Source organism: Chaetodon auriga, chromosome 16 (genome assembly GCF_051107435.1).
Source record: "Chaetodon auriga isolate fChaAug3 chromosome 16, fChaAug3.hap1, whole genome shotgun sequence".
NCBI classification, from domain to species: Eukaryota; Metazoa; Chordata; class Actinopteri; order Chaetodontiformes; family Chaetodontidae; genus Chaetodon; species Chaetodon auriga.
Genome location: NC_135089.1, coordinates 14830900 through 14856570, shown reverse-complemented (window position 1 = coordinate 14856570; position 25671 = coordinate 14830900). Strand labels below are relative to the sequence as shown.

General features: G+C 43.8%; 2 protein-coding genes across 5 annotated transcripts; one reads left to right on the top strand and one right to left on the bottom strand.

Annotated features, from left to right (window-relative positions):
• Window positions 1-1248: 1248 nt before the first annotated feature.
• Window positions 1249-3991, top strand: b9d1 (B9 protein domain 1). Its single transcript, XM_076752307.1, has 7 exons — window positions 1249-1436; window positions 1574-1642; window positions 1934-2045; window positions 2139-2235; window positions 2479-2541; window positions 3098-3165; window positions 3541-3991. The coding sequence occupies exons 1-7, from the start codon at window positions 1374-1376 to the stop codon at window positions 3696-3698; spliced, it is 630 nt and encodes a 209-aa protein (XP_076608422.1). The 5' UTR covers window positions 1249-1373; the 3' UTR covers window positions 3699-3991.
• A 907-nt stretch (window positions 3992-4898) lies between these two features.
• On the bottom strand, window positions 4899-25671 carry epn2 (epsin 2). Of its 4 annotated transcripts, none has more exons than XR_013078314.1 (10): window positions 25492-25641; window positions 18692-19501; window positions 16452-16606; window positions 11844-11956; window positions 11506-11610; window positions 11009-11123; window positions 10352-10504; window positions 8415-8642; window positions 6877-7892; window positions 5916-6283 (listed from the first exon to the last, which is right to left on the bottom strand). XR_013078314.1 is itself a non-coding variant. In XM_076752303.1 (10 exons), the coding sequence occupies exons 2-10, from the start codon at window positions 19120-19122 to the stop codon at window positions 7540-7542; spliced, it is 1746 nt and encodes a 581-aa protein (XP_076608418.1). In that variant the 5' UTR covers window positions 19123-19501; window positions 25492-25671; the 3' UTR covers window positions 6041-7539. The 4 variants fall into 4 exon arrangements, 3 of the variants coding, with proteins under 3 accessions (XP_076608420.1, XP_076608418.1, XP_076608419.1); XM_076752303.1 differs by adding an exon at window positions 9862-9954 and having other exon boundaries at window positions 6041-7892; window positions 25492-25671; XM_076752305.1 differs by having other exon boundaries at window positions 4899-7892; window positions 25492-25667.

Genomic DNA, 25671 nt, shown 5'->3' with positions numbered 1-25671 from the left:
ATATCCACATAATTTTTCTTTGTTATGACATCTATTTTGTGAAGCGCAGCAGTCCTCACAACAGGACGCTGCCACTGCCGTACAGATGAACGAGGTACCTTCAGGTGTTTGGAAACTGCTCCCACAGATGAACCAGATGTTTTTTTCTGAAGTCTTGGTAGGTTTCATTTGATTTTTCCATGATGCTGCATTGAATTTGAGGGCAGGCCTTAAAATACATCCACAGGCACAGCTACAATTGACTCAAATGATGTCGATTAGCTTATCAGAGGCTTTTAAGGCCACTACACCATTTTCTGGCCTTTTCCAAGCTGTTTAAAGGTACAGTCAACATCAGTGTACGGAAACTTCTGACCCCCTGGAAATGTGATGATTTGTAAGTGAAATGAAGTGAAAACCACTGTGTATTAAACTGTGTATGTAAACTTTTGACTTCAACAGTAATGCTGGTAGAGAAATATGAAATACTTTTGATCTCATTTCAAGTTTATCATGAAATATTAAGCTACAAATCACCCTTTTGGAGAACATGCCCTTGGTTATCCTCAATGGTACACAGCAGTGGAAAAACAGTTTCCAACTGTAAAACTGCCATTTTGTTTGTGTTTGAAGGACAAGCTTTAATTACCTGACAAATAATTAACACTCTGGGAAACAATTTGGGGAGGTAATGATGTTTGTATCAAATGCAGTTGCATACATTACCTGCAAAAACGACAGCAGTTTGCCTGATAAATTCAGCACTTTATATGACAACATGGCTCAGTTATGTTTTCCACGTAACAGAAGAAGCACAGAGCTTATCTGGACAATTTCGGCCCGTGGTAAGTCGCTTTGCTAACCTGTTTGTTCAATGTATATGTTTTACAAGAGTTTGGAGAGTTTTGGTAATTACCAAACAAATACTATTTGCATTTAATTTCCCTGAAAACCCCATGAAAGAAGGCATCCTCAACGCACCACATCAGCAAAATCAGCTGTCATTTGCTTGCCGACATTTCTTACAACTTACTCTGTTTTCCCCGAGCTTTCAACCACATATCGTGGCCTTCCTCTGATTTAATCGAGTGATGAAGAGGCACTCAAGACTTGGTTTCCAGTGCAGGTGGATGCAACCTTTACTTCCGATACAACTGGAAGTGCGTGGATTTGTGTTTGGTACACTGCCGCCATCTTGGGGACGTTCACAACTCCAGCACCGTTGCGGCGCTTCCGTTCCGTCTGGACCAAGCAGGTTGCCGTAAGGAGGAGCAAACGTCGCCTTAGCAACGGAGAGGGGTGAGACGAATGATTAGCAAAGGGGTTTTGTAAATTGGATTGAATTGTTCGTAAAGCAAAGACGCCTTAAACAAATATATTAAACGGAAGCCGCGATGGCCACAAGCAACCCGGCAGTGTTTCTTCTCACAGTGAACGGTCAAATTGAGGGAGCGAACGTGAGTAGTGCCCCTGCGTTGTAGCCTAGCCTAGCAGCTAATTTCAGCCAGCGTTAGCAACACCCGCGTCACGGTGGCATGTCAAAGTTCTGTTCATTGCGTCCAGACATAAAGATGATATTTTTGTTGCATTTCAGTTTCCAGAGTATGACAACTTGTATTGCAAATATTGTTTTGTCTACGGCCACGACTGGGCTCCCACCTCGGTGAGTAACGTTAGCTGGCTTCCCGGCATGAGCAGTGATTGTACAGTGATAGTGATGTATATACTACTGGTGTCTAATTGAATTCAGTTAGTGTATTGCAAGTTTGCATGTAAAGCAAAGCAACAAGTAAAATGCTCGTGACTGTGTGACGTTAATTGAGTAGTTTTCCGTGTCACTGTCCTTTACTGTGAAATTCATAAAGCTTTTGATTGAGTGCATGAAATCTGGTTATGTGAGCACAGCAGGTCATCGTCTTACTAAGAAGTTTTTCTGTTTTCTGTTTCTCTTCAGGGGTTGGAGGAAGGCATCACCCAAATAACCTGTAAGGGCAGCCAGTCTTCACACAAATTAATATGGAACTTTCCATTGGAGACAACCTTTAAGAGCACAAACCCCGCTGGATGTGAGCATGACACACACGTAGCCGTTAGCTTCATACTTTTTGGACCCCTCAGAAATCACAATTCTAAAATGAAGACTTCATTTTCATTTCCAGGGCCTCAGCTGGTGGTGAGTGTGTACGGTCCTGACGTGTTTGGCAATGATGTGGTCAGGGGTTATGGAGCAACACACATCCCCTTCACACCTGGACGGTCAGTGTTTCCTCCGCTTGTTTCCTCTTCTTTTTTAAGGAAAGCTTAGCAAAGGCGGCAGTTGTAGTTGGACTAATGCTTGCATTTAAGAGACTTGTTAGTAAAAGAAATCACATCCCCGCCTAAAGCCTGCAGATATGGTTTACACACAGAAATTAAGCTTGAACATAGTAAGGTAGGATCTGACATCTTCCTGTTTATTGTCTGTTTGAGAGGAACCTGTTATGTGTTTTTACGTCTCAGGCATACACGAACCATCCCCATGTTTGTTCCTGAGCCCACGTGGAGACTTCAGAAATTCACGAGGTGAGATGTGTGAACAGTCGTGTTTTTAGTTTTCTCTCCCAGCAGCTGTGGTGCCGCAGCTGAGCAGTGCTGTCTGCTGGTTGAAGCGGCCGATAACTGAATGTTATCAAATATTTACTGCTCCTCTAAGTGTGACTGGGAGACCCACTGCAGAAACAGTCTTAGGCCTGTGTGGTGAGAATACTCCACATCAGTATGTCTTGTTTGCCAGCTGCTGTTATCAATGTGTGGAAAGACACACACAAAGGCACCCACTGTTCCTTTCAGCTCCCACCAACCCAGTAGGCTATGAGAGATGCACAGGAGCACACCTTTGGATTTGCAGTCCAAACAGCAGCACTGGTAGCATGTGTTGTCTTTCCACTTGATCTGGTTGAGGTGGTGCATTCAAGCTCATGCACTGCGAAGTTGTGCTTTACATTACATGTAACTGCATGTAAACTGCAACCCTTGTGTATATACAGTATAAACAGTATACAGGTAACTGAGTTCACTCAGAGGTGTCGATGCCTGTTTTCTTCTCTGTAGTTGTTAACATGTCTTTCTTTTTGTTAAGCTGGCTGTTGGGACGGCGGCCTGAGTACACAGACCCTAAAGTAGTGGCCCAGGGTGAAGGCAGAGAAGGTTTGTTGTGCATCTTTGTCTGTATTTACTTTTTTAACATTAACAGTAATGTGTTATTTGCACTGCAGCTCCTACAGTTTTACAAAGTCTTCCTGAGCCCATGTATTAATCTCCTCTATCCAATCATGTGTTCACAAAGTGGTGAACCTCACGCCATCCTTGCTTGTGAATCACTGAGCCTTTCCAGGATGCCCCTTTCATACCCAATCATGATACTATCACCTGTTACCAATGAACCTGTTTACCTGTGGAATGTTCCAAACAGGTGTTTTTGGAGCGTTCCACAACTTTCCCAGTCTTTAGTTGCTCCTGTCCCAACTTGATTGAAATGTGTTGCTTCACAAATTCAATGTGCGTATTATTTGTGTGTTGCAGTGACACGGGTTCGTTCCCAAGGCTTTGTCACCGTCTCCTTTCACATCATGACTAAAGATATGAAGAAACTGGGTTACGACACTGGACCATCAAGTCCTGCAAACACACCGTCTGCCACATCTGGCTGGTCGACAGAGGAACAACCGTACAAAATATAATAACACAAAAGACTGTTTCAGAAACAACTGATGGAGGGTGATGCATGAAATGGAAAATGCAAAGTGGTAACACACACACACACACTCCTGTGCCTAGTGTTTTTTTTAGGAAAAATGTGCAGAATTTCTGAAATTTTCCAGGATGTATTCAAATATAAGCAAGCTCAGGTATATTTGTACGGTCCTGAATATTTCTGTTTTACTACATTTTTTACTTTTTTAAATAAATGCAGATTTTACCTCTGAATTGTTCATATCTAAATGCATTAAACACATGTTTTCGATTATTTCAGCACCGTTTCAGGGCTGTAGTTGTTTGGCCTCAAACTGAATCCACCCTACCCAAAGTCTCGTGAAAATGTCAGTTTCCAACTTGGAAATACGGTTTAATTAAAAAAAAAAAAAAAAAGACACAGACACTAGGAGTTACAGAGCTGAAGTGATACACATTTTATTTTGAACCAATGCAGCTACAGTTGTCCTCATCCAATAGGGTGCGACCTGCTGCGTTCGTTTGTTTAGATGCCGTTAAAATACCACGGTGATTTTTCCTACAAAAACCCATTACACAGAATAATAAGGTATACAGAGGAACAGTATGTTACAATAGTACAAATGATAAATTATATTATACAGTTATAATGCCAACAGGTTGAGCACGTATCCAATAAAAAAAGCAGCCTGCTCCCAGTACTATGAGAAGGGTAAATAGACAGACATGGAAAAGAGTAAAGGAGGCTGTTTATGCATATAAAGACAGTCCATAAGGTCAGTTAGTCCTCTTGATAAAAGCATAGTGAATACATAGTAACACGCAGAGGAGCTCGCTACACACAGGCCACATTTTCACTGCACCATAGCCACGACTGTGAAACTGCTGCCAGGGATCAAGAAAAGTGTTCAACTGCAGTGTCGTCTGACTGTTTGGGAGTGCTGAATTAGTTCAAGACAGTAAATGTTTACGTTATTTGTTCTTTTCCTTTCCCAATGCATCAATGAAAGAACCTTTTCCACAATCACTGGAGTGAATTTAAAGGTCAGGCCGCAGTGAAATTAAGGCCAGTGAGAAAGTGACACGTCTCAGCTAGAATATCATAGTAGCATTTCAATAAACACGACTTTATGAGCAAATCTAACTTTGCAAAACACATCACACGATAAGTCTTCTTACCTTTTTTTTTTTTTTTCTTTTTACTTTTTCCAACTCCAATTTTTGCATATATTTAGTCAAGATTAAAAATGTTTGCTGGTCTCTGCTAGTCAGTGTTGCATCCATTCATTCAGGACCCCAAGCATAAAATCATCATCACCACCCTCATCATCATCATCATCATCATCATCATCATCAAAATCATACACACGGTTGGAGCTGCCCCTCCTTTTTGCCTGAGAGAAATGAAGGTCTGCGTTTAGTGGAAATATCAAGGGTCCTGTGGTGTAGCTATCATACCACAGCAGACCAGGAGAGGGCGCCAACTCACACCAAAAGAAAAAAAAAACAATAAAAACACCCCTCCACAGTAAAAACATTGGCAGTGATATCAACAGAACTGAAGAGAAGGGATTACAGTGACCTAAAGAGAAGAAGGGTCTACACACCGTCTGCTGTATTTCATCAACCCACTTTTCTCAACCTAAAGAAGGGACAGAGATGCTCAGCTTGCTGTCAGTACATGTGCTGATATCCACCCGACAGTAACACTTTCTTACACAGACTCCTGAACACTGAGCTCTAAAATACAAAAACCATAACAGTGGAGCTTCTGATATCATGAACATCCATCAACAGAAACAAACAAACAAACAAAAAAAAACGTCAGTGAAGTGTGACCCTACTGTTCAAACTACTCAAAGTACGACGTCCTCGGAAATCACAGTCGCTATGACTTTGGTAACTGTTGTGCTTCTAAGAGAAGAGAATGACATAGCCTACCCATAGGGTGAAAAAACTAGAATGATAGAAAATAGACAAAAGAGAGAATGAAGATGATAACATGCTAGTACACAGCTCCGAAACTCTGAAAGACTTGGCTATGCATTTACATCTAAGGAGTAAATAACAACAAAAACAACCAACAAAATGAACAACTGCTTGTTTACATGACATGTCTCATTGTTGTTTGCTGCGGGAATCCCTGTGCTATCAATAGGCTGATTCTGGAACAGCCCCGTGTGTGTGTGTGTGTGTGTGTGTGTGTGTGTGTGTGTATGTGTGTGCACCCGGTAATGTTCTTGCAGATAGATTAGCCACAGTAAATCCACTCTGAGGTAAACTCTCTTCACAATGCTGAGTGGCTGACGTGCTCTTTAAACCCAGAGCTTTTTTTTTTTTTTTTGCAATCCTGACACCATAGTAACACTTGATAAATGGCTGCACACACAACACACACATGTGCACGTGCATGCACACGCACACACACTTAAGGCTGCAGACGTCTACATTGTCCCCGTTTTGACTTTGCACTTCAGAAACCAACTTAAGCAATTTCTAAGTCACTTCCACTTAACTGAGAAATGGAACTTGCTCATTATTCTTGGAAACTAAACATATCTTCTCATGCAAACTGCTCTCTCTCACACTCACACTCACACACACACACACACACACACACACACACACACACACATCCCACCCCTCTTCCCTTTGACCCTAGAAACAAATTAAAAAGGGGTAGAAAAAAAAAAAAAAAACCTGTCCCACAATGCCCTCGCTGCATCCATATGTTCAGATAGAAAAACACTGACGCCATCAAAGTTCATGTCTTTTTCTCTAAACACACACTGGGGGGGAGACTCAGTGACAAATACACCGACATGTGGCTGTTAGTATCCGAGCATTAATGGTACACCTGCGCACACACACAAAAATAGCGTTTGAGCACGTTTTGAACCCCTGGGCCAAGGAGTTCATCTCCTTTGATAAGTGTTCAGTGTTTATCGCGTGACCCCTGGAGGTCGAAGTTCATGTGGAGGGCCAGGAAAAGGTCCAAGTTGACAGGAACTGACCAGACGAGAGTTGTGACCGAGTGGTGCTGAGGGCCGCTGCCGCCGCCGCCGTGTGTGTCGTTAAGCGGCTAGCCTCCCTCCCTTAGCTAAGGTGTAACGGTGAGCCCAACAGTCGCGGAAAGAAAACAAAATAGAGAAAAAAATTGTGCAAAATCCCTGCTTAGTAACACACGCATACACACACACAAGAGTATAAACACATCTGCCCATCTCTCATCCGTACCCCAGTGTGTGTAAATAAAACCCACTGGAATATACACAGTGTAAAAGTACTGAGATGTGCACTCACACTCGCTCACTCACACACACCAGCTGACAGGGCTTATAAAAGATTAGCTCTAGTGAAGAGATAAAGATCCTGGCGTTAGTACAGTCAGACTCTCCTGTCACTCCACCACAGAAGAAGAAAGGAGCAATCCAAAGGGAAGAAGTAAGGGAGAGGAGGCGAGTGAATGAGAGGAGGACAGGGAGGAGAGAGGGGGTCCTGTCCTGCCTCTGTGGAAAAACTGTAAACACCGCTGCTACTCTGTAAGTCTGTAGAAAGATGCAAACTGTTTGTGGTCATCAACATCACTGTCAGATCAGTATGGAACACACAGGACTAGGCAGCTTGTAGCACTGAGAGAAAGAGACAGAGGAGGAAGGAGTAAAGGAGTGTGTTAAGGTAGGAGGAGGCCAGGCTGGGACTACAACCTGGCTTGGAGTTGGTTATAAAGGGATAAATGGGACAAGACATCTCCTTGTTCATTTTGAAGCTTCTTAATGAGCCAATGTGGAAGAGAGCAAAAGAGAGAGAAGAGGGGGGCTACTCTGGTGCAAGTCACCCCCCCTCGCCTCACAAAAGGAACGGGTTGGTGGTTCCGGCGGGCTGCGTCCCGGCCTGGGGTGGCATGCTCATCAGGGGCTGGGGCATGGACATGGAGGCCGGGATCCCCGCACTCATCCCTGCATTCACCCCCACACCTCCCACAGCGCCAACACCCATTCCGGGCATCATGTGGCCCATGGGGGCCATCCCTGCCAGGGGGACCATGGTGACGGGCTGAGCGGGCACAGGGGGCACGGACATGGGCTCGGGCATGCCGCCGAAGCCGGCGGGCATGGGGCTGATCCGCATCTGGTTGAGTGTGGGGGGCGCTGGCTGGCTCACTTGGAAGGGGTTGGCGTGGGCTGCTGGAGCGGAGCCACCTGAATAAAGATGCGTTCAGGGACAAAGGAAGAAAGCAAATGTCACCGAGCTCACAGAGTAGCAGTCACCAGCAGCATACAGCACATGTGGAGTTGGGCTCTGCAGTGAGGTGAACGTTGTTGTGATAAATAGAATGTTCATATTTTTGTTATTTAAACACTGAACACTGAAATGAATTAGGTACGATTCCCCTCTCGAGTGTCAGCTAACACAGACAGGAAATGGTCCATGATTCAACATTAAACTGTGCAGATGGGTGTGTTCAGGCCTGCACGTGCATGTCCATGCCTCTTGACTTACTGACTCCACTTCCTGGCTTAGCAATTGTTATCTAATGAGCACGATTTCACGTTTTTGTTTTTTTTTTTAACCTGCTTAAAAAAGCCTGCCTGTGAATTTAGATTATAAAAAATAATTTCCTAAAGTAACATCTCTACAATGTGACATAGATAGTCTGTAAAAGTGCAAAAAAAGACGTGGTAGGAGTCAGAATATTTCTCATGCCCCCTTCTTCTCCCCACCTGTTGAAGCTAAAAATGGGTTGACGATCGGCGCAGGCTGGGCTGGTTTGGTCACCAGGGAGTCCAGATTGACCAGGGCAGCATTGGGACCCAGGAAGGACTCTGGAGTCTTTCTAGTCGGGTTTATGGAAATAGATGAGGAGGTGGGTAGGGGGTCGAAGAGGTCCAGGCTGCCGCTGCTAGCGAGACTGGCTTGGGAGGGGATGGAGGATGCTATGCCCCCATCACCTGTGGAACAAAGAGTAGAGGGTATTTCATAGATGAAAAGCTGTTAACTTCTCTTTGAGGGAACAAACTGTAATAAAATACTCAGACATCCTGAATCCTGGAACACTACATTTCTTATATAGTCCTGAACTGCAGAAGCCTTAAAAATATGTGCAATGTAAATACAAAATATGCTAAATCAACACAGTACCCACCTGTGCGTGAGTAGCCAAATTCACATTTACCGGAAATAAAACTGAGTTGATGCAATAAAATGATTATAATGCTTTTATGAGAGAACAGACAACTTGGCTGACCCACTCAGCAATGGAGACCTTCATCAATGCACTCACACAAACCCAGCATGCCAGCTGCGACACACACAAGAGGAAATGTCAAAGACGGAAACTGTCTTCTCAGAACAGAAACTGAGATGCAGCAGAGCCAAAAAAAAAGGCTCATGATAAGATAAGACGGGCCAAGTGTGAATCAACGCCCCATAAATCCTGTAGATTTAAGCCAGAGCGGATTCAAATAGTCACATTTCTCCAAGTTATCCTGCAGGGGGCTGCTTCCTTAACATCGACTTTTCCTTCCTGGAGAATGGAATGTGACTGTGTTCGTGTTTCTTCTCACCTTGTCCTTGACTGTATCAGAAATGTTTAAGCTGGAGCTCAAGTCAGAAACCAATGTCACCCTCCCACACCCAGTGACTGCCAAACCACATGAGAAAAACACTCCAGACTCGTGCTAAACTGTTCACTGGAACCCTCTCAAACACCAACCTGAATGGAGTTGTGCATGGCTTTCATTTAACTGTGGACATCTGTTGTTGGTTCAGATGCACCAGACAAGATTTATCACATCGAATCTAGAAGGGTTTCCATAAACAAGATGGCACAGGTCTAATAGTGTATTTGGCGATAAACACACACAAGCTGCATCAGATTACACCACACTGATAACGGACCAGACCAGAGCAAGTAGCTAGTTTTCCATTTGATCTTATTACTGCAGCATTTTATTGCATTTGCAATGGAAAATCATCAGCTGCTTGCAAAAAATCGGACTCTCACGCTGTCTTTGCTCAGGTCTGGTGACATTTACATACAAAGACAAGACATGTGCGTGTCTGTGCCTCGCAGGAACATTTGTCTCTGCAGACGGGCATCATTTCAGACACTGAGGAAAAACAACACAGACTCCGTGTCAATAGAGAGACGAAGACATGGGTGAGTACCAGCGGGGACAGAGGAGGAGGAGCGCAGGCTGTCAAACTCTGAGAAGTCCTCTTTGGACGTACCGTTGGATGCACTGAAAAGGTCAAAGCTACCTGAAAGGGGACAACGCAAACACACACAGACAAAATCACACAGAAGACACACACACACACAGACACACAGACATATAGACAGATGGAAACAGAAAACTATGAATGAGTATGGATACTTAAATAAACCAACAGAGACAAATGAACAAAACATGCAAGTGAAAGTACTCAGATGTGCAGAAGCATTTGCTACTGTGTGCCGTGTGAGCCCCTTCTGACACAGCTGTCGAGTCTTTGAGACATCTGCCAGCCACTGCTTAGAGATCGTTCTCATTTTTTAAAACAGAGAGAACTGAAAGATCTCAAGCCAAGCAAACTTCCAGAAATATGTTCTAGAAACTGATGTCTGTGGACATAAAAAAAACAAAAAGCAGGAGCTACTTTTTCCCCTGATGGTCACCTGCGTTGGAGGTTTTGGGGCGGGCAGCTGCAGAGCTCCATGGGTCAGGGGCAGGAGTGGAGTTTGCTGCCCAGGGATCACTGCTCTTCATGGGTGGGACTGAAGGAGGAGCACCCCATGGGTCCACTGGGGCTGCTGGCCTAGGGGCAGACCCTATGGAGAAGGGGAGAGGTTCAATGTTGGGGAGGATCATGGGGGTTTGGGTGAAGTATGCAAAATGACAGAGAAAGACAGCAGGAGAAAGGTGAAATAGGTCAAATGATAGCAGGCATGTATTTCAACAGACCCGCACTAACTCTATTACTCATCTGTCCTCCTTGGACATTTACACAGCTACCTCCCCACCACCTCCTTCCCTGTCTCTCCTGTTCCTCCACACTCATTTCCTTCATGATATTTTCTTCTAAAAAACCCCCACCCTCCTGCCCCCTCTGTGCAGTAATGCTGCCGGGCCAGTGGAGCAGCATTCCTATTTAACAAAGAGTCACAGTCCTGCAAGCTGCAGGTGGAGAGCAGAGACCACACACACACACACACACACACACACACACACACACACACAAACTGACTGTTTACACAAATACTTCTCAATAACGACAATCAGTGTGTCAGTATAATCTTTCCAGTGAAGAGCGTCTGTACTGTATGTGTGTATACCATAAGGCTGCCAGGGGTCTTCTGACGCGGCAGCTGCCCCGGCCCCTGCGCCCCAGGGGTCAGCGGTTGCACCGGGCTCTGGGACATCCATCAAATCCATCAAAGATGACTGTGGCTGGAGAGAGACAGACAGAGTGGGTTAGAAAGACCAAGAGGGTGCAGACAAACTGAGACGAGAGAAGATGGAGAGAACAACGGCACAGATGCCATTCAAATGTACTGACGGTGGTCATGTCATTATGTGCTACGATAAAACATGAGCCACAGTCATGCAGCCCTACTTCATCACTTCAGCTCTGCGTGCCCTCAGACTCCAGTCAGCCAGCTTTTCAGGCAGAATAATGAAGAGTAAACTAGGCAGTCTGCTGCCAGTTAGTGGTTTCACTACTGCTATTGAAGCAGCAGACAGAATGGGGAGAGACAAGACTATTTCAGGAGCACGGTCATGATAATGGAATAACTGAGTCACTCGAGCCTCCATGCTGTGTGTATTTTACCTCTTTCTTCTTCTTGGGCAGCTTCGCCGAGTCTGGACCTCCTTTCTTACTCTCCTCCAAGGCCATCTGTAGTCTCAAGTCATCCCCTCTGCGGATGCGCTCCTCCTAAACACACACAGTAGGATGACCCATGACAGGGAAAAGTATTGGCGTGAAGCGGAATGAAGTAAAAAATGATTACTCATAACTTCCCGTAAAGTCATCCTTTGAAATAATAAAAGCTGGTTTCCACAGATGTAATGTCAACTATCTGCACATTTCAAATGCAGACACACAGTAAGAAAAGAGAATGACAAGCGTGGATTCATGCTCTGCCATGTTAGCACATGTGTGTGTACCTGCTCTGCAGCCTCTCTGCTCATGGCCAGAGCCAGTTGTAGCTGTAGCTCCTCCTCTCCGCTGGTCTGAGGTCTGGCCTGTTCCAGTTCTGAACCCGCATTAGGAGACGTGGCTAACAGACACATTCAGAACGTATATTAACATCAAAGCCACATGGGACTCCATCACGTACTGTATGGAATACACTGAAAACCCTCGCAGGCTATGGAAATTATCTGTGCATGATTAGAGGCTTCTTTAGGGAGCCTGGAAGGGACGACAGGTCCATTCAGTTTATTGGATTACATCGGGCCATGTGGCAGAACAGAAAACACACGGACGCTGCATGTGGCAGACACGCAACAAACGTGCACACGCACACACACAAAATCTGGACAGGAGAAAGAAGTCATCATGCCAAAAGATTCTCAGTAAAGGTAGCGCGTACTCAATTCAACGCTCGTCTGTCTGTGGGAACCGTGGTGTGGGAGGTGACGTGTCTCTCTATATGATGTCACTATTTCTGTTTCATCATTTCTCAGCAGTCCAGCCTGGTGCAGTTGTGTACATGTGTGAATGTTGTGGGTGGACAAAGGTGGCTGTACACAAAACATGCGCTCTCTGTAGCATGGTTTAAGAGCGTCTGCTGTTCAAATTCAAAGCCAAAGTTTTATCCATAATGAACAGCAGGCGCTGACAAAAAATGTGGAGTGCAATTTAATCTTAACGTTTTGATGGATTTTTGGCCGACCACAGACAATTCCTCTCAAACTTTAACATAGCTCTCCAACTGACAATAATAAACATTGTCTCTCTCCTTCTGCCTGCCCAGTTTTTTTTATATACATCCCTGCTCCTAACAGCAAAGATCAGTAGGGTCATAGGATGTGTGCGATCTTCAGAAGAACTCTCCTCATCAGCAGATACAAAGGCGAATGTGTTAACAACACGACATGTTCTGCTGCTGATGTGGATACTCCCATCACATCACGATGATCTTGTGTACAATTCTGATCGCAAACCATCAGAAAAGAGACACATAAAGGCCTATGTGCAGAGACAAAACAACAACACTGACACAAATCCGACATGGGGAAACACTGACTGTTTGTTTCACTATCTGACACGTCACAGTTTGATGCACAACCTCCCGCCCTGTCAAGACTTCTGTAGAAAGTGGATGTTACATCAGCAGGTTTTCTTACATCCAAGAATTGATTTGTATGACATCAAATGGTTCAATGATGAGGAAATGGTACTAATACAATATTTTGTAAAGGAACACTGTGACCTTTTAACAATGGTTAAAAGGCTTGGTCTTCCTTGAAATGGTTGAAAAAAAGCTGCCAACGTAATAGTTGTAATTTGGGGATGTCCCTGTGCAACGACAACTTATTAAGGTCACTGTGTGTTGATTCAGTAGCAGCATTACAGCCTCATGTCTGCATACTCATGAAAACGACCAACATATTTTCAATAATTAATTCACTGCATCTACAATTCCTGGCTCCTCGACTCCTCTCCTCCCTCCTTGACTCCTTGCTCACTTCCTGCCTTGCTTGCTCCCTGTCAAACCCACGTTTCCCTAACTTGGTCTCCAGGCTGTGTGTCTCCAGGGAAAGTGACAAGAAGTACCAGGGGTAAAGGTGTGTTTTGTTAGCTGGCGGGATTTGAGCCGTGACCTCCACATCAGCCTGCCTGAAATAGACAGTGAACACAGTGGTACCAAAGACTACACAGAGACGCTGTACCCAAGGAAAATATACTGGAATAATATGGCATTACATTCCTGTATTCGGACGGAACGTTTCTCTTTACAGTAAAATCTGCGAGCAGTCTCAACAACAGTTTTTCAATTGCTAAGCATAAAGAGAGACTAAACTGGTGACACAGTAACATACGGTACAACACTTGATGGTGGCCAGTCAGAGAGACAAATAAACAAAACTCAAAGCCAACTAAAACATGTTAGTTTCTTGCCCACCACTGTGGGAATGGACCATATATGGATAATCACAATTTCTTGGCATTCCTCACAGACGCAGCTCTGCCTGCTAGCAGAAAAATGCATCCAGGAAAGCATCATTTTCAGGGTTATTCCTCCAGTATTTGTGCCAATACTCTTTGGGTCAGCAGTTTAGTCCAGTTGTTTCATATCCTTTTCAATCGTACCAAATTTAATGACTGAATTTTTTCTTTAGTTGCTCAAACAAAAATTTCAACATAGAAAACACATTAAAAAAAGTTCGGATTCTGAGTGCAGCAAGTGATTCAAGCTCTGGACAGAGAGAACAGAGCTTTGGAGAAAGTGAAAAGGGCTGATGACCACTTGTGTCATCTGCAGCAGATTTATGTGGTGATAATCGCACACAGGGTTTCTATCCCAGGGTGTCAACCACTAACTATTCCCACATTTGCAGACACTCTGTCTCTTGTCTCTCCAGACAAAAGAATTAAGTGGCTGCTAGAAACCTGGTGAATGAGCCAGTTCCTTAAATGCACTTTCCAAATCCTATTATTTCATCAGACGTCTTCCAAAAATCAAGTGTGAAACTGTGAAAATGTACAGCTTGAGTGTTGCAAAGTCAGGAGCCTGATTAAGCACAGCAAAAAACTAGAGCAAAACCTGCCTTTACTATTGGTTGGCTGACCTCATAGAAACTACAGCCTAAGAGGCCGTAAAGATGTTATGTCTTTTGCATGCACAAATTCATTGCTTTGAAGAGAGATGCATGACAAGCGCACTGAAAACCAAAAGCGACACCATTGCGGTGGGCATCTGTCAAGACGTGCTTGTTTTTTGGGCTCGACCATGGCGTATGCAAATGGAGCTTTTTCAAATGCAGCAAGCGCACTGCATCAGCTCCACACGACTTGCTTCACTCTCTCCATCTAAGGATGTCACAACATCTGAAAGGTTAGCCAAACTGAGGATTGAAGGGCGGCTGATTATCCTTGTTCAGGGATACCAGGAGCTGTGCCACCCATCAAGTTCTTCCTATTTTGACACAGACAGAGGGAACAATGCCTGGAGATATACCATCTCAGAGCTTGGGCTAACGGGTGAGCACAGTGATACATCAGGCAGACGCGGCAGTAGCGCAACCTCCCAAGGATAAAAGGATGAAAGTATTGTGGTTGGTGCTGCTTGAGGTTTTTCACCCACACATGCACACGTTAACGGACGCACACAGACACACAGGAATATGAAGAATGCAGGATGCTGAAAAATAAGAAAAATCCTAACATAAAAAAAGAGACCCGCATACTATATTAAAGATGTTTTAATCGGTGAGATCAAACAAATTTCAGACCTTTCCAGATAATTCCGGGACTGGGTGATATGCCTTGTGAACACCAACAGTCACACTTTCATGGCCATTCATTCAAAGCCTGTCTGGACAACAATCCTCAGGAAGTTTGACTGGAATCCCAACAATTCCACCTGGCAACGCCCACAGCGACAGCCCAGCCACACTCCTACTGGTCGGTCTCTCAGTTTTCTCAACTGATGACTCAGCTGCTGGAGCTTCCATCTCTGAGTGCACACACACACACACACACACACTCAAACATAACGTGTATGCAGGAATGTGGACCACAAGTAAAAGATGAAGACACACCTCCAGCCTCCAGGATCAATGTAGGCTGAAACCACATACACGGCGAGAGACAAACACATACGCGTGCATACACACAGCCATCCTGCTGTGTACAAAGGACCGGGGGGGTCAGAGGATGAAAGGAAAAGAGGCCAAGGTTCATTCTTTCACTTCAACTTTCATTCTTCCCCTCTGCCCCTCTCTGTGTTACCCCATTTCCTGACCGGGATTTCTGTTTCTTCTCAAGTCTACCCCTCTCTCGCTCCATCTTTCAGAAATTCAAGTATAGAAACACAAGAGCAACGATGACTTCTCACCAAATACACTACCAAGCATGAGGATCCCTTATGCATATTGTTAACTTACAGAGGAATACAGTATGTGATATTTCTCCCACCTTGGCATGATGAACTTCGAATATCTTCTGAAGATATCAGACTAATCAAAAATCATTCTAGTTAAAGAAGGCGGGAGTAATGTACATCTGGAGAAAATAAGCCCCACACGTGTCACTTCATTGCCATTTTTGTAACACACATTCAATACTGTGCACACTTTATGAACAAAAAGCACCCTGAAGGTTATTCAAGTTCAGCTTTGTTCACTTCTTTGTCTCCATCGTGTATTTCTCAGTGACATCTTCATCTATTCACATCTCTCTTGTCTGCCACCGTGTTTCTACACCTCTCCCTCACTGTGTCTCCAGAGGAGTGAGTGTATCACTGAAAAGAGGAGCAGATTCCTCTGTCATGTGGATGATAGAGGCAAGGGGGGTGAACTCTGCTTCCTCTTCTCTCTCTCTCTTTCTGTGTGTGTGTGCTGAGGAATGCGGCCCTACTGTGGGACTGCAAGCCAGAGACAGAGCAGGGGGAGGGGAAGGTTTCAGGATGTAGGCCAAAGTTACACCAAATGGGACACAATACAGTATAATGGGAATTTCTGTATTGCATGTGTTCGTATGGACTGAGCCCTCTAAGTGTGTGTCTGTGTGCGCAGCTTATCTGGTAACTCAAAGATAATACTCACAGCCATGGTAGGACGCAGGTGAGCCCTCTGACCTGCCGTACTCTTCGCTGTAGGAAGTGGAGAGGTTGGGCTGAGATGAGCCTCTGCCAAAACCCATCTGACTACTCCCTGTGGACACCTGGGCCATACGCTCTTTGGTCTTCAAAGCTTGAGACCTGGTGAGGAAAAAAACATAAAATAAATGAACATAATAGAGAATGAGCGATCGTCCTTACTCAAGTCAAGATTTTTATAATCCTAAGCATGAGGTACAAAAGGATGATTGGTCTTTGGAGCTCTAGAGCAAAAAAATAAAGAGATGAGATCTATTACCAAAACCACCCTGAGAATTAGAGTTTCAGATGTTTCAATTCAAAAATGCCACAGCAAAACCATTAACTAGACTAAATACACTGTCTAGCAAATGACGAGCACCCCACCTTGGGCCAATTAGTACAGTTCTGGAAATGATTCAATGCCTTGTTTTTTGTCAAAACATGATCTATATCTAAGATAATGTGTGTTACAAGAAGATGGACAAACAAATAAAGCAACTGTAAAAAGACAAATGAACAAATACAGAAACTAATGATACAAGAATAGGAGATCATCGTCTAAATCACATCTTTTCAGATGCAGTTCTGCAGAGCTTGACAAATACGGGTGTCTACAAACAGCTGCGTAGTTACTCAACAATCTGAACAACGTACATCGAATCAATCCGGCTTCAGGACAAATCACAGCATTGACACAGCTCTCATAAAAGTAATACATGATTTAAAAATCAACAGTGCTTCAAACAAACAGTCTGTTTCAGTATTACGAAGCCTGACAGCAGCCTTTGACACTGCTGACCGCAACATTTTACTCAGCAGACTAGAAAATTCAACTGGCCTATTTGGCTGTGTCATTGGCTGTCTGTCTATGCACGTAACAGGATGCAGGACATTCTCTGCATGTCTTGACTTTAAGTCTGGCAATTTTAACATTGGCTGTGAGGTCCCACAAGTCTCAGTACCAGGTTCCTCCCTGTTCAATCTGTACACTGTATGCCCCCACTTGGTTCACTCTCACTGAAGCACAATGTATCTTAGCAGGCACGCCGATGCTACACAATTCTGTATTTCACCTTCACACAAAAACATCCTTATAAATATATACCTTGTCAACTGCATAATTGACATTAGACACTGGACGACCCACTACTTCATGTAGTTAAACAATGACTGACTGAGATCTTTGTTAGGTGCCAGGGGATGAATCATTTTTAGAATATTTTGCCTTCGTATGTACCTAAATGTGTATTCATGTTCTATTCTATTTTGTTCATATTTGTTGTATGTGAAGCACATTGTGCACATTTGACTTGGCAGGTGTTTTCTAAAGCTGCTGAGCTGAAAAAGATATTAGCTCTGGAGCTGTTTTTCAAGTGTAGTAACATTGCTCGTACTTAACCAAACCTTGTTTGAAACTAACAGGTGTGAAAACACAATGTACAGTCTAAAAGTACCCCAGCTCCCAGTGGGATAATCACAATATGATAATCTAAGGGGAAAACCAATGGTAAAACCCCATCTCTGGTGCTGTGATTGTCTTTTGATTTTGTTTACAGTGTATGTTGATGTCCAACAGCAAGAAAGTAATAACAATAATACTGCCACAGTACAACCAAACAAGTACGAGTAGTTAGTCGATGTTTCAGATAGCAGTCTCCTGCAATTGCACTAACAAAAGCAGCAACAACCATTAAAAACTGTCTACACATCATGTAGGTGGCCCCATGACGCTGCAGCATCTCCTCTGCTCTATGTCTATGTGTCTGAGCTCTTTCTCAAATGGTCACGAGTAAAAAGTCAATACTTTATCAACACAGCGTTACAGTCAGCAGCAGTAAAGCTGGACACAATGAAAGCACAAGTCTTTGTTTTATAGATGAAGCCGTGCCGGGGTCTGGTATGGTTTTGTCCACCTCGCAGCACACAAGAAGCCTTTAACCATTTTTAGAAAGCTCTTTCAGAGGACAAGGACGTGTGCAAAGTCACTGTCCCATGAACAACCCTGCAGCATCAGGTATGACTTAGTGAATTCTGATTTGGGCACAGCCTTGTATAGTGTATTAAACAGAATCGTGTGCCAGCATTTTATGTTAACCACAAAATCATTCCACACATGTGTAAACACAAGTTGACTGCTGAGATTTTTAACCACTGTTTTAAGTTTTTAACCACACTCAATTAAAATTTGATTTACAAAGCTCTTACCTCTCTCCTTTGAGGCGGTCCTCGTCTTTGAGAAGGACCACTAGCTGCTTGCTCTTCTCCCTGACGTTGATGCCCTGGTCTTTGCCGTCTCTGTCAATGTACTGGAAGTCCTTCAGAGTCTGGATGGCGAAGATGTTCTCTTTGCATTGCAGTGCAACTCGCTCTGAGCCCGTCTTGATCAGGTAGTCGAGCAGGGTGAGCGCCTTGTAGACGTGGCGCCAGTTTTTGCCGTGGTCATTGAGCCGTTTCCAGATCATGCTCATGATCTCGCTGAAGGCCACCACATTGTAAGTAAGGTCAGCGATCTCAGACATGAGGGAAGACGATGGGCCCCAGGGGTCGTTGGACGTGGCCTCTCTGACTTTCTTCTCTGCGTCAGAGTAGTTGTTCACCATGTTCTTCATCTGCCGGCGGATGGTGGAGCTTGGCATGGTGGCGGTGGAGATGGGGCAGGCAGGAAGAAATACAAGGTACACTCTCAGACAGGAGAGGAGCTTGGGCACCAATAATGTTTAGGTAAAAGAGGCTAACACACACAGAGGTGTAGATGTGTGTGTGCTTCAGCAGAAGCTTGCTTTATGTGACCGTGCGCCTGTGTCCTTTCTCAAGGCACGGCGGTGGCGTGTGTATGTGCAAATCTTCTTGGAGCACAGGTGTGTGTGTGTGTGTGTGTGTGTGTGTTGTGTATGTGTGTGTTTGTTTATGAGGCTTCTCCAGGCCAGGGCAGTGTTCCCGAGTCCTTCAGAAAAGCGTCTGTTAAAACCATTTCCACACACACAGTGCTGGCTGCACATGTGACCACGCCATCACCTAGGATAGACAGACAAATAAAAGGTTAGTGGAAGGAAGAGAAGAAAAAGACATTTCGGAAAGGTAACAGAATGAGAAAGGAGAAAATTGCTACATACAGCCAAACTAAAAGCTCAAACACCACAGCTCTTTCTTGTTGGAATCAGAGTAATAACCCCCATCCAAATGCGCCAGCAGCTGAGCATCCTTAACACTATAACAACTTACATTTCATGTTGCATGCCTACATTTCCAACTAATCACATTCCCCTAAGTAGTCCGTTTGAAGCATATAATATTTAACATACCTTTCTTTAGAGAAACATCTGGCATACTATGAAACATCTGGTGAAGTCATTGGTCTAATCAAGAGTATCTTTCTTGAAGGTGTCAGCACGCTCCCCATTTCCACACTTAAACAATAAGATTGTGAAGATAATTTTGTATATATAGGGGCAGCTGTAGTGCCTTCCTTTTTGAAACTAGAGAGAACAATACGTTTCATACTTTCACGCTTAGATAAGCAATTTCCATGTAGTTGCAGAAAGCCTGCCTCCTTCATATAATAGAAGGCTGGGGTGTTGTGACAAAGAATTGCGTTTCCAGTTTTGTAATCTCACTTGAGTTTACAGTAAGCTTACCCCAGCTGCAAATTGCAAGGGAGGGTGTTGAGAATCAATAATGTTAAGGTAGTCAGGCTTGTGCGGTGGTGAAGTAGCTCATTGGGTGGGCTTGGAGGACAAGAAATGTGACACAAAACATTCAAAAGCAAACAAGATTACTGGGAACCAATTAAAAGACCCATGGGATACGAAACACAACACAGTAAGAATTAAAAATGCACAAACTACAGGCCTACTGTAATAATGCCCTTGCCAGTGTTTCACTGAAACAAAAAATGTCTCCAATAATCTAGACAGTGAAGTGATGTTTTTCTCTAGTTACTGAGAACAATCACATCAACGACGACTGGCTACAAAGAATGTTGCTGATGGCAGTGGCATTTGATATATATTATAATGTCTAATAAGACAAGGGATAACAGTTACACCAAGTCTCAAGTTAGTAAGAATTCAAACAAGCTCTACTTTGTGGATTCTATATTTCATTAAATTGAATTGAATATCATGTAAAAAAAGAAGTTTATTCAGAGGTTGATTTAAACAGACAAAAGGTAATAGCTGAATTAGCAGAGCTTGACTCAAAGTTTTGCTTAATTAATTTCAGATAAATTCAAGCACCGTTCTCTTTACATTGTAATGCACCTTCATCTACGCTCTTTCCCATCACCACAGTATTTAGCAATCGATGTATTGCTATGAGAGACGCCAGAGCAATGACTGAGTAAAAATGTGTTTCCACCCTTTGGTGGGTGGCAGGGGAGATAAACCATTTCCAGTCTGATTATGACTAGTGGAGTGACTTATGTTTCCTCTGTCCTGTTTCTAACAGATCAGCAGCCCAGCGACTAATCACTTCCTGACTGACACACACACACACACACACACACATACAGGTATGGAAAGTGTGTGCAGACACACAGCTGTACAACCTACACATTAAATTTTCATATGCAATCAAATATAAGAAGAAAGCTGCTTTAGCATGTAGCATCAAGTTATGAAATGCACATTTACCACTGACTCAATTTCTGTTTGCCAAAACATGTCCTAAAGTTTATGTGATAGGGGCTGTTTGTAAAGTAAAATCAATTTCACTGAAATAAGATATTATAATAGTTTGAGCTCAGATGCAAAGACGCCCACAGCACGATCTGCTTGGCATGATCATTCAGCCAGATTAGTACAAAGACTGATTTACTACCATTTATCCAGAGAAAATCTCACACACACACGCTTTTATCCTCCACTACTGTCATGCACCACATTGCTGCAGTTACACGCATTCACATTAACTGAAAACTTACCAAATCTGATTCGAAACATTGCTCTGCGTAACGAAAAGCATCTTAGGCTTGCAGAGATCGTTTCATGGCCACTGTTCCTCTGACTACCATCTGGGGAGACCCATGATGAGTTGTCCTTTTCAGTAATCTGATCCCGGCACCAAGCATGCTTTGACATGCCCCACAAACAAGTGCTTTCATGAACAGGAGAAGAGTGTTAAAAGCGATTAGCTGTCTATGCAGACTTTTAACTGCTGCATTTAACAATATTTCCACAGTACCAAGAGTCTGTGTACATTTACACGTGTATGTGTTTGTTTTAGGGGCCTTCCTGCCTTGCAATGCAATGGAAAGACAGCTGGGGAGGACGAGGGTGAGGAAACGAGAAGGAGTGTGAGTGTATGGTTGCTGGGGGTAGTGGGGGGAGGAGGGGTAAGAAAACAACTTGGCACATCCCATAAATTCACTTAGCGCCAGTGAAATGTGATTCCTGTGGGGCATGCCCCCCCAAACATTCCCTCGGCACCCTCCTCCTCACCCTGCATCCGCATGAATACAGCTCAGACCTAATGACACATCTGCTGCTATAATCACCTATTCACCCATAGCAGAAACTAGGAAGAGAGGAGAGTCTGTCTTGTCTGTCCCACCCCCCGACACCCCGGAACAGCCCCCCACCCCAAGACACCACTGGCCTGCCTTCCTTCAGTCCTTCTGTGCTTGGATCACTCCAGCCCCAAGGCCCAGAAGAGACAGCACAGTGTGTGTGCACGCGTGTCGAAATACATATTCATGTGTCACTGCAGGTTCATTATGTCTGAATCACTGAGCCTGTCATTCTTGTCAAACTGTCATTATGTCTTGTTATTGCTGGAACAGGAAGTTAACCATAAAAAAATCATTTAGTCCAGGGACTACTTCTTGCAGCCTTGGATGAACTCATACACTTTAAGTCCACTGCCACCCTTTCATGCCTTGTCCACATACATGGGTCTTTTTTTCTAACAGATTTTTTCTAAATGCATTATCCACACACAAATGCAGTTTTAAGAATACTGTTTATAATTCAATCAGCAGTCCTAACCCTGGATTGTTATCCAAGCATACATTACTTTATTGTCAGTGAACTACATCTTAAACCTTGTGGTTGGGAGATACAGTGATATACAACAAGAACAGAGATCCATCTACTTACACATATTTTGCCATCCAAACTGTAGAGTGGCAATATTGGATTTACATCAGAGTAGATTTAACATTATATATTTCCATTATAATATACCTACTTACATTTTGTGTTTTTGTTGTAATACTAGCAGTGCTGACTTTTCTGGCATCAAGCTGTCAAATTCATGGAGAAATTCCTGATTCTTAATGCTTAGAAATAGCGAGAACTGAAGCATCAGCAGGAAACTGACAGTATCCTGCAACAGCTCAACAGCCTACATCTACTGTAGTCCTACTGTAGAATCCCATTTTAACTGATAACATTATAAGATCTGTTGCATACAAGGAGTAGCTTTTAGCCAGCAAACTGCAAAATAATTTGATGCTGTGATGTTTACATTTAAAAAAACATGCTCATTAGGTTAATTGGTGACTCTAAATTGTCCATAGGTGTGAGTGTGAGTGTGAATGGTTGTCTGTCTGTGTGTGTGTCTATGTTGCCCTGCGATCGGCTGGCGACCGGTTCAGGGTGTACCCCGCCTCTCGCCCATTGCTAGCTGGGATAGGCTCCAGCCCCCCACAACCCCGAAAGGGATACGCGGGTATAGAAGATGAATGAATGAATGTTTACATTTAAAGAATGAATTAAAAAATATCTGCATTTCCAGTGCAAACCTGATGGCAGCAAGATATTACAGAATGTGAACACAATTCAAGTATATAATGAATGCATTACACAGAAAGACAACATGTCTTTCTGGTGCTTCTCAAGTGAGATTCCTTATTGAAATGTAAATCAATTCATTAGGGAGGGCGATCTACACCTGAGATCAAGACTGTAATGGTGAATGAGAAAAGAAAGACATATCATAAAGTTCCCCTAGGCCAACTTTTGGGTAGTGTGAGGCAATGTCATGACCAACAGGAATTTGCTACAGACTTCAACAAGAAGGAAATTAACAACTGAACACTGGACACAAGTGAACTGTTTGATGTAAGAGCACAACAAGCCAAATCTATCCTGTGTTTGTGCACACGGTGTCTGGGTGTGTCTTGGCAAGACCTAGGTAAACTGTGATTAGCATTAAGGGGTTTGAGAACCAGTACATTGAGAACAGGTCTACCTTGACAGTCCCACACAGCAAGAGTAAAGCTGATCTGGAGATAGAGGGCTTGCACAACCAGGTGCTTGTGTGCACCTGTGTGTGTGTGTGTGTGTGCACGCCAGAGAGAGAGTGAGACCATATCTTTGTGTGTGTTAAGAACAGAGGGGGGGTGGGGAGGTGCAACAGTGTGACATCAGGTTATCCAGCCGGTTCCTTCGCCATCTACTTACTTCTTAGGAGTTCACAAACAACATATACCAGTAATTAATCCTCAACCACTCAGCTGCTCAAGGATTAAGCTCCTACAAGCCAAACTAACAATCGCATCAAGTCTAACCCAAAGAAAATCAAACCACTGACACGTGTTCCAAAAGCCCTAAAGTGACTGTGACTCAGTATGTGCATCAAGCCTGAAGACGGGAGGAATAGACAGGAAGAGAGGACACCTTCTGATCGGCATGTCACCCCGCCTTTTGTCCTCCCTGACCGGCTGGCTGAGAGACAAAGCCAAGTCAGGGAAGGGAGGAGGACGGTGATGATGCATCTGTCACCCACTGTGACTGACTGATCATCGTGACAATAGACAAAGCCCTGCCCCTCTCTCAGGCCACGTTTGTGTGGGCTTAGTGGCTCTGAATAAAAAGCACCCATCGAAACACCAGCATCTCCAATTGTGCCAAATAAAGTAAATACACCGTGCCACTATTCGGTGTCTTTCAACAAATACTTTCTACCTGAGTACCTACCAGCAGGGTTAGCCGATTGGAAACGGAGCGAGTTCGCAGACAGCGCCCACATCGAATAGAATTTCCCCAATAATCTCAAGAAGTATGTGGATGTCAAGGATTGCCTTTCAGACTAACAATAGTAGGATCTAACTAAGCAGCCATCTCTAAGGAAGCATGGTGCATTGGTCCAGGATATAAAAGTAATGAAGCTGCTCTTTTAAAAATAAACAAACCCCCTAAAAAAAAAATCACTGCGTTTCGTTGAACTGATGCGATTGATAGCACACAAGCTAAAGTAGCTTTAGCCAACATTTGTTTTGAGCTAGGTGAACTGTCTTAATCATACCTCCAAATATTTACGTCAAATGACCTGTTTGAATTGCGAAACACTTCTGGGTGTAACAGAAATCTAAGTTTGTGCAATGTCACTTTCATACATCGGTGGAATAACTAGCCCACTCGCTACTTATGATTACCGCTAACGTTAGCAAGTTTAGCGCAAACTTGCGACAAGTAGTCGTTAGCTAGCGAAATAGGCTAGCGAGCATCGTTAACTTGCTTGCGTTGATTTAGTTTATTCAGCTTTGACTGGGATGGTACATAACCCAACAGAAGTTAGTTTTCTATCAAAATTTATTCCGCTACGTCTTTGCCACTGACTTTGATATCAGCGCTCGGATCCAACCACTGATCAACGTCTATTTCCAATACGTGATCAAAACTTGGCTTTGAAAAAAGTTGGATCAAAAGCTAGCGAAGCTTACGTTAGGTTAGCCAGCCGCAAGTCTCCTCATTCCCGTGGTTCAGCTAAAAATTCAACTGTTGACCACTGAGCGTCTAAATCTAATACGAAGCTTACAATTTATTGGATTCACAGTCAGCCCTACATCTAACGTTAGACACACAACAATTCAAGTCAGCTCCCCAACGTCTTTTGTGCTAAGACTAAGCCAACTAGCATGCTAAGCTATTTAGCAATCCTTCAAGCTAGCAGCCAAGACGGGTGCTCGGTGGAGACATCACCAGAGCAAACTGGATTTACGCTACAGGACACCCTGGAAAAACAAAACAACTAGACTATCTTGAAAGCCGACGTTGACTTACCATATCTTTTTGGCTACGTCGCGTTCTATTGTCAGTCCAGGGATATAAACCCATAAACAAGTTTCGCCAATTCCAAGGAAAAAATCAAGATATACTACTTATTTCGGCGTCCAGGGTGCTTGTTGCGCCTCCGCCAAGCTATGTGATGCTAATGCTAAGCCAGCTAAAGCCAGGCTACAC